The sequence below is a fragment of the Diachasma alloeum genome, unplaced genomic scaffold (assembly GCF_001412515.2).
Source record: "Diachasma alloeum isolate Michigan unplaced genomic scaffold, Dall2.0 Dall_scaffold_00202, whole genome shotgun sequence".
NCBI classification, from domain to species: domain Eukaryota; kingdom Metazoa; phylum Arthropoda; class Insecta; order Hymenoptera; family Braconidae; genus Diachasma; species Diachasma alloeum.
Window position 1 is genome coordinate 90,718 of NW_021680367.1, and position 9,632 is coordinate 100,349.

Genomic DNA, 9,632 nt, shown 5'->3' on the forward strand with positions numbered 1-9,632 from the left:
CACATACTTGATTTTTGTAATCTGGGGTTTACTTTTACCTGCTTTGAGAGCCTCAATTACTGCCGCTTGTCCCGCACCCTGTTCGGCCGACGCACCTTTACTTTCCTCACCGTTCGCACCGTCCTCACCGTTCTCACCATCCTCCCCGTTCTCACCGTCACTCTCCTCACCTTTGCTCATCTCACTCACCTCGGCAGTAATTGGTGGTTGCTCCTCATAGATTTTGGGCATGATGGGAGGAGGCTTATTGGCGAGGAGCTTCTGCTCATGCCACTCCACCAGTAGTCTCCACTGGTTCTCTGTCATCATGCTTTTGGCTGTTGTGATAAATAGAATCTATGAATATCAGTATTATCATTTGTATATTATGCCCTTTCACCGACCAACCGAATACAAGTATAGTCAGCTTCAGGACAGTCAGACACAGACGAGATATGAACACAATATCCGCTCTATGCCCGACAGAGTTGATCAATTTCCACGCACTGAACACAAGCACGCTTCCACTGATCACCCCTTTGGAGCAACCAAACTTTAGATTTTATTCTGAATTTTTAACGAATATTTTTGTTTTATTTGATCATTTTCAGTGCTTAGTTAATTTGTGATTATATTTGCTAGCTAATATCCTCACAAGCACTTTGATCGCATGAATTTCTCATCGTAACTGTCCTTTTTAATTCATCTCAACTCGCCAAACTTATAACACTTAATTGTGTCTGTTCGTATTAACACTGTCTCCTCTACTAACTCGAGGACGACGTCCTCTCCTTTATGGAGTTCATCAAATCCAAAGACGAACGTTAATTGTCTCCACAGCTCCCACAAGTCGTCACCTATGGTAATTTATTTATTACTTTACTGATTTGGGCTTGTTTTTATTTTTGTGCACTTTCGCCTTATTTGTAGTTCGCATCAATTTCAAATTTGCATTTAGTTTTGCCGCCGGCCGCAGTTGCGATGCGCGCGCGCTGGCGGAGAGCCGCGTGACCCCTTCTCTTTTCTACATCTCGCCATCTCATCATTCGCTCGAGCTTTGCGGGTGCTGCTTAACTACAGCCACTCCTGGTCACTATCCCCACCAATGCTGCGCGCGCACCCACCACGTTAACCTACTCTCTATACCAGGCCTGGGCAAAGTGAGCTCTCCGAGCTCACCGAGCTCCCAACCCCAATTAGGCCAATGACCATAAAAAAAGGGGTGCTGTTGTATTGTGCAGGTAGTCGGAGTGGCGAGACACAATGCTTGGGTCAGAGTGGGGGTATCGTTATGTCAGTCAACACGCACAAAATTTGAATTTTTGAAAGAAAAATATGAATATTTTTCTTGATATATTTTGCATGGTTAAAAAATATCAATTGTTCATTTTTTTCTATATCAACTTCCGCATAAAATTCCGTTTAATAAATCACTCCAAATTGAATATTTCGGCAGCAAATGAATTGAAAAACACTGGTGAAAAGATTTTTCAATTTTTGTTAATATTGTTTGAACATTCCCTAAGCAGTATTTAAAAAATTTAATTGTGTTTTCCGCATTTCAGGAATTAAATGTTCAGCAAGTGACAGTCTTACTTAAATTTAAAAGATTTTTGACCTTAAAAAAGCACGGAAACAAGAAATTTGATCATTTCATCTCTTGACTTTTTTTCATTATATCGATCCCACTGTTAAATCTTTGAAAATTCATCCATTTCCAGTTAACCACGAAAATGAATAATTACTGCAGAAAAAAATCAGAATGGTTAGCTGCAGAGAGTGACCGAGCAAAGATAATTGAAAAATGATCACAGGTGAAAAAATCGAATAAACAATCCTAGTTTTTTATTTTAATGAAATTCTATTGGATTCCTATGAAAATTCCATTAGTGTTTGGCCGACCATTATTTGGAATTTGTTCGAATATGACTATTGAAAGAATAAATAGATTCATAGGAAAAATTAACTTAAAAGAATTTGTTCATACAAATCATTCGAGGGAAATTTCTTTGCAGAATTTTCATGGTAAAATCGTTTTAAGTTGTCTTTTTTGGCTCATATATCGGCGAAAAATGGGAACTTTATGTGTAAAATAGATTAAATTATAAGGACAAATCCAATTCGTTTCAAATCCAGTGCTTTCTGTTGAGCGCGTGGCGCTCTCTCTGTCTAACTGTGCCCCTCTTCGTGCACGCTGCTACCCCCACTCTGACTACGCTGGGCCTCACGCAATTGGGGTATTGTATTCTGAACAATGGGTCTAATAGGGCTTTATGACCGTGGCTCCCGAGGTTCCGACTTTGCCCATCCCTGCTCTATACTGTTCGCGTCCCTCACCGATTCTCCATACATGGACGCTTCTCTCATCGATTCTTTATGTATTGGACGCGTCCATCACCATGTTACAACTCAGCCTTCCCCCTCCACTTTTATTTGGCAAACGGGTTTTCTCACGTTTGCCAACTGAATTTCATTTATTTTTCATGGTAATCCTGACCCCGCCGCCATATTGTTTGACGCTATTCCAGACGCCATATTGTTCCGTTGTTGTTTACCTCGAGTGACAATTTTTGCTACGTGAATAATTAACAATTATTAAAGGTGATTAATACAAAACTAAATAGTGAGTTTATAGAGGTGAAAGGACTGAGTGATTATTTTGAGGCATTGTAAGTATAATTGAGTGTTATTACAATTTATCTTATGGAAATTTCTGAACTTTTTTACAAAAGTTTCTGGCTTGTTTTTCTTTAATGATAATGTGGATAGTTGATAGTTAATATTCTTACAATTTCTATTTTACATATATGATAGTAATATATAAATATATATATTGTTGTCTAGTATTACGAATTTCCTTGATGATGCGTGCTCCTCTGCACAACTGTTAGAAGTTAGGTTATCTTCAATTTCGATATTGCTAGCTCATCATTTTTCATTCTGTGCAGATGCCAAGAAATTCCAGGTGTGGTCCCATATTGCGGACACTTTCACCATAAGAATAAACACTGTATTTTTGCGAGCTTCCCAAAACAATTGGATCGGTAATTAATTTGTTTAATAATGACAGAAATTTCCCGATTTCTGAATGGACTCAGTTGTTACTTTAGCATTTTGTGTTTTGCTTTAGGTGTAAGGAGTGGGTACGGAGAATAGGAGTAAAAGAGTTAAAGAATTTATTAGTGGAAAGAATGGTTTTATTTGTATTTACGTACAAAATACGTTATGTATGTGGATGTCATTTCACTGTTGATCAGTTTCGAAATCCATCCAAGAAGAAATTGAATGATACAGCTGTACCATCTGTGTTTCATTCACAAATTGTTCCTTGTGACGAGGCATATTCATTTATTTTTTATTATTTTTCTACATATTTTTTCCCATTACACACTGCCCAATAAAATGTAAATCCCGCCACCGTTGGATACCCCTTCCCCAGACTTTTCCCCTCATCGCCCCTCTATCCCTGCCCCTGGACATCACAAAGACATCAGCCGAAGGAAGACATCAGTTCCGGCCCCACCCGATCAATTGGAGAAGCCATCGCCTCCTGGAAATTCCCCACAGTGGACCCCCGAATATTCAACACCTGCAATAATCCCTTGCGAGACATCCCTGGATTGTGGTNCTCCTGACGATGATCTTTTGCAAAATTTCCCATATCCTCAAACAGTCAAGAATACTCTCCTCCCCACAGAAGGTAGATTATGCACAAATTTTTATCCAGATGAGCTATTGTGGGCTAATGTTTCTTCACAGAAGATTCAAAATTCAAATAATTTCTTTTTCTTATCATTCTTGTGTGATGATTGATTTCCTGATTTTACAAATCCATCGATGGGTGTCACCAAATTAATAATTCGAGTAATCAAATTAAAACAAATTTCTAATTAAGGGAATGGTTTATTTTTTTATTTATTCGGGAGCTGGTAGCACGGGGTAGTGACTTCAACAAAATTTTAAGAAATGCCACTTAATTACAAGGGACACCAATAAAATTTGAGAGAAAGAAATTCATTCTTGAGTTGAACATCAACTGAACTCCAGAAAGCAAATTGTGAACATTCTTTTCACGTTAGAATTATTGATACCTGCATTATATATAATCTTATTTAAATTTTCTAGCCAAAAGAGTTTCCATACCTTTGGAAGATTTGAGGGCGCTCTATGCAGGAGAAGTACATCTCAATAAAATCAAAAAATCATCAGGTAACTATGATGAAACCTCTTGGCATGAGAAACTCCACTATTCAGCAGATAGAAGTTGTTCTTTTCAATTATTCTGCAAGTGTTTATAGCTCATAGAACTATTGTTGTTGGACTATCAAACACACGTGATTGCATTGAAACTCACTAATTTTGTTTTTCTCTTCCCCATTAGTTAATTCCAAACGTTCAAGGGAAACTCCAACACCATTACCAAAGGCAAAACTTGAAGTGTCAAGAGATGGACAAACAATTCAATGTACTCCTTGTAACCAGCCACCACCGAACGTTGAAATTGAACGTATTGATGACTGGTAATTTCTCGTCATTGAAACCTTTATTATACTCATAACCATTGAGTGATTCTTCATCCACGTTATGTGTACCTCATTTTGTGAGTCAAAATTGGTCTGATGTTGCAAAGATTAATTCAATCATGGATATTTTATCATCATTCTCCTATCATCCACAGTTTGCAGTCAATCCTTTTGTCCTCATTCGTTCTGTCTTTTAATTACAGAAAATATCCCTCCACTAATTAATATTGAGATTGTAAACGATGTGCCTGTCCACACATCTCTGGTATCATCAGGTGATATCCTNATGTGCCTGTCCACACATCTCTGGTATCATCAGGTGAAATCCTCGTGGATACAGCACCAGTTAGGGCCCTAGTCGATGATCAACCAAGATGCTCACATGACAATGCTCAAAAGCCAGCGGTATCGAAACGAGTCCTGAGTGACAATGTATCCTATGGTAAAAGAAAAATTTTTTATTTTTTCATTTTTTTTATTACGATTTTTATTTGGCAATCTATTTTGTTTGATTGTTCAAAATACGAATTCTTATGAGCATTATCCAAATATTGTCGATTTTAAAATTTCACTAAGGCCCGGTTGCACCAACCCCTCCAAGCCCTGCTAGGCGAATTTAACAGCCTGTGAGACTAACCGACTGTTAAAATTTATCTGTCCAGTAAATTTATTGGGTTGCACCAAAAATTTTACTGGTCCAGTATCTCCCCGGTACACCACACAGTAAATTTGAGGATATATTTAAGTACTTGTTCCAGTTTGATACAGATCACATTATACATTCAGACATTTTCAACGATTTAATGTTTCAATCAAATTACGTGTGAAAATTAAAAAAAAAACATGGATATTCAGTTTCAGTTAAATTACATTTTGTAAATAATTATTATTCTTTCAAACATTCCCTTCTTGCAAACAAATAATTAAAATTGTTTAACCTTTCGGAAACCTTATTTTTAGGCATGAAATCGATTGGTGGTGAAATTCTGAATGTTAATAAATTTGTTAGGATTTCCAAAAAAATCATTGCAGGGTGGAACACTCCTATTTTGAATAAATTTTTCATGAAAAATGATCGTAATCTTCAAAAATCGTATCTTTTGAATTATTTTATCAATTTTTCACCAGAAGTAGACTTTCTGATTTTATCTCAGATTCTTATGCCATAAATTATAAAATTATATAAAATTATAAAATTGCGGAATTAATCCTTTATGCAGTTTCAAGTAGTTACCTCCAAATTTTAATTCTGTGTGGAGAGTCAAGTTGACTTAACTCGTTGGGTTATCACAAAAAAAAGAGATATGTTGACTTAGCACATGAAGTATGTAAATTTCACTACGGGTAGAGTCAAACGTTACGAGGGTCACTAAAGAGAGGGTCAAGCGTCACGAGGGTTACTATGGGGAGGGTCAAACCTCACGAGGGTCACGAGGATCATTAGAGGGAGAGGGTCTAATGTCACAAGGGTCACAAGGGGGAGAGTCAATCGTCACAAGGGTCCTTAGGGGGGGGGGGTCAAACGTCACGAGGGTCACTAGGGGGAGGGTCAAACGTCACAAAAGTTGCTACGGGCAGGGTCAAATAAGGGTCAGGAGTTCATGAGGAAATCCATAGTAGCTTTTTCTACGTTTGGGGTACTTGAAAAAGTATTTTTCTTCATTTTTCCAAATTTTGTCGATGGCCCTATATGAAGATATTTTTTTTCTTTCTTTTTTCTTAGCTTTATTTTTTCAATAATTCAAGTTTTATCCATGCGATTTCGATTTATTGAGCGTCAAAATTTTGGATTTTTACATTCTATAAGAATATTAAAATCTGATTGGTAGAACTTGAATTATCGAAAAAAGAAAAAAAAGGAAAAACATCTTTAAATTGAGTCACCAAAAAATCTGGAAAAATAGAGAAAAATAGTTTTTCAAGTTTTCCAAACAGAAAAAGCCACGGATGGATTTCCTCATGAAGGAAAGAAGGTAAAGGTCAACTCCAGGCCCTAATTTGACCCTCTCCCTAGTGACCCTCGTGACGTTTGACCCTCCCCCTAATGACCCTCATGACGTTTGACTCCCCCCCTAGTGACCCTCGTGACGTTTGACTCTCCCTCTAATGACCCTTGTGACGTTTGACCCTCCCTCTAGTGACCCTCGTGACGTTTGACTCTTCACCTAGTGACCCTCGTGATGTTTGACGTTCCATCTAATCACCCTCGTGACGTTTGACTCTCCCCCTAGTGACCCTTGTGACGTTTGACCCTCTCCCTCTAATGACCCTCGTGACGTTTGACCCTCCCCTTAGTGACCCTCGTGACGTTTGACCCTCCCCCTAGTGACCCTCGTGACGTTTGACTCTCCCTCTAATGACCCTTGTGACGTTTGACCCTCCCTCTAGTGACCCTCGTGACGTTTGACTCTTCACCTAGTGACCCTCGTGACGTTTGACGTTCCATCTAATCACCCTCGTGACGTTTGACTCTCCCCCTAGTGACCCTTGTGACGTTTGACCCTCTCCCTCTAATGACCCTCGTGACGTTTGACCCTCCCCTTAGTGACCCTCGTGACGTTTGACCCTCCCCCTAGTGACCCTCGTGACGTTTGACTCTCCCTCTAATGACCCTTGTGACGTTTGACCCTCCCTCTAGTGACCCTCGTGACGTTTGACTCTTCACCTAGTGACCCTCGTGACGTTTGACGTTCCATCTAATCACCCTCGTGACGTTTGACTCTCCCCCTAGTGACCCTTGTGACGTTTGACCCTCTCCCTCTAATGACCCTCGTGACGTTTGACTCTCCCCCTAGTGACCCTCGTGACGTTTGACCCTCTCCCTCTAATGACCCTCGTGACGTTTGACTCTTCACCTAGTGACCCTCGTGACGTTTGACGTTCCATCTAATCACCCTTGTGACGTTTGACTCTCCCCCTAGTGACCCTTGTGACGTTTGACCCTCTCCCTCTAATGACCCTCGTGACGTTTGACCCTCCCCTTAGTGACCCTCGTGACGTTTGACCCTCCCCCTAGTGACCCTCGTGACGTTTGACTCTCCCTCTAATGACCCTTGTGACGTTTGACCCTCCCTCTAGTGACCCTCGTGACGTTTGACTCTTCACCTAGTGACCCTCGTGACGTTTGACGTTCCATCTAATCACCCTCGTGACGTTTGACTCTCCCCCTAGTGACCCTTGTGACGTTTGACCCTCTCCCTCTAATGACCCTCGTGACGTTTGACTCTTCACCTAGTGACCCTCGTGACGTTTGACGTTCCCTCTAATCACCCTCGTGACGTTTGACTCTCCCTCTAGTGACCGCCGTGACCTTTGACCCTCGTGACCCTCGTGAGGTTTGACCCTCCCCTTAGTGACCCTCGTGACTACGGTCAAGTCTGGACTTCCGTCCTGAGTTGACCCGGTGGCTATCCTCAATCTCGACGGAGATACATGAGTCATACGCGAGCGATGACTGGTCTTGTTGTCATCATCTACTTTTTGCCTCTTCGTTTTGAATAATTGATTTTTCTATTTTAATTCTACGGCGCTCAAGTCCATTCATGAGGTTTATTTTCAGAAGGGGAGATGGAGATGATGGAGATACATCAGCTGGAGAGAATTAGGAAAAAACTTGATGAATTTAGAACTTTTGAAAAGTTCAATTGGAAGATCATATTAAGGATTTTTTTTATTGTTATTTTACATCGCTTCGACTTGGTTGAAAAGTATGTTACGATGATGATTAAGATCTTAAAATGGTTAGATCTCACAATTCAACCCGACCGGGGTTTAAACTGGGAAACCTTGCGCACGTGAGGCAACGACCTTACCCACTGCGCCCGGCTGCTGGGCTGAAAGTAAGGATATCCAAGTACTTTAGCTTCGTGACCTGAACACGTGAGGTGACAGTGAACAACTATATCCCCAGCTATGATAAGAGCACCGTCAACCATCACAATTCAGGTCAAGTCAAGAGGTCCAATTCAATCAACCCCAACGACAAGAGCCCTCGTAATCCCAGCCCTAAGTGGACACATCCTTCACAATATCAGAAACAGAATCTCGGAACGTGAAAACAGCACATCAGCTCTATATCAGTGGACAACCTTCAGAGGATTGTCCAGTGCATCTATGGAAAATTGAACCCCTCGATGAAGAACGAGTTGTCGTGATCGTGATGCCAGAGAAAATTTAAACCAAGTACAATAGACGTTCCACCAAATGTGAAGTTATGATTGGAAACGGTAAAATTGGAATTTGGAACAATCATTCTACAAATCATTCGAAATCACTTCATACAATTTCTAATCACTTAATTCATCATTTAATTACAGATGGAAAAAAATTTCTGGGGGCTGATGACCAACAGTGGTATTTCACCCCTTAAGGCCCATATTTCCTCTCACAACGTTTTTATGTCTGTATTAAATAATATTAAATGATAAAATATATGATAAAACAATTAAAAAATGATTAATGAACTGCATTTATTTATTAAGAAACTGAAATATTTTCTTCCTACATATGATCCTCCTGATACGTCGCTTTTTCACATCATCCCCATAGAAATGAACAATTTTTTCAAGGATAAAATTCAGCGGTATGATAATTGATTCTGCTTCCATTATTCGACTATATATAGAGAATAATGAATAAATTATATGAAATGACATAAATTTCCACAATCGACAATTGAAATTAGTCGATTTTGGATGTCCTCTACATAGGAATTATAGGAAAAAAAACCATAAAGATGTCATTAATACCAAAACGATAATCATTGCATGTAATTCAGATTTATTGAGGATTATTTCTAAAAACAGAAAGGTATAAGTATGACATTTCATTTGGTCAATTGCTTCTCATAATATCAACAAGACTGAGGAAAAATAATTGATATATTTCTCTTTTCTTCCGTCCATCAATTATATTTTGTTTGATTATTCTATCAATAATTTACTGCACGTCCAAAAAATTATTCATTTTATTATTATTATGATTTCATTAGGGATATAACTAAAAAGTAGAGCACCAACAGCGTTTAGCACCGAATTCTAGGACTTTTTGTCAGTAAGTTGGTGCCCCCTAGAGACCCGCTAGCCAAATAACCAGGTATAGGCATTTACATTGAGTTTCCATCCCCTGCTC

General features: G+C 39.3%; 1 protein-coding gene across 1 annotated transcript; it reads left to right on the forward strand.

Moving 5' to 3' along the window:
• The first annotated feature begins 4,102 nt into the window (after nt 1-4,102).
• LOC107035931 lies at nt 4,103-8,886 on the forward strand. Its single transcript, XM_015253582.2, has 6 exons — nt 4,103-4,188; nt 4,361-4,499; nt 4,706-4,777; nt 4,822-4,944; nt 8,062-8,728; nt 8,819-8,886. Exons 1-5 carry the CDS (start codon nt 4,147-4,149, stop codon nt 8,298-8,300), a joined length of 615 nt encoding a protein of 204 aa, XP_015109068.1. The 5' UTR covers nt 4,103-4,146; the 3' UTR covers nt 8,301-8,728; nt 8,819-8,886.
• Nucleotides 8,887-9,632: the final 746 nt, after the last annotated feature.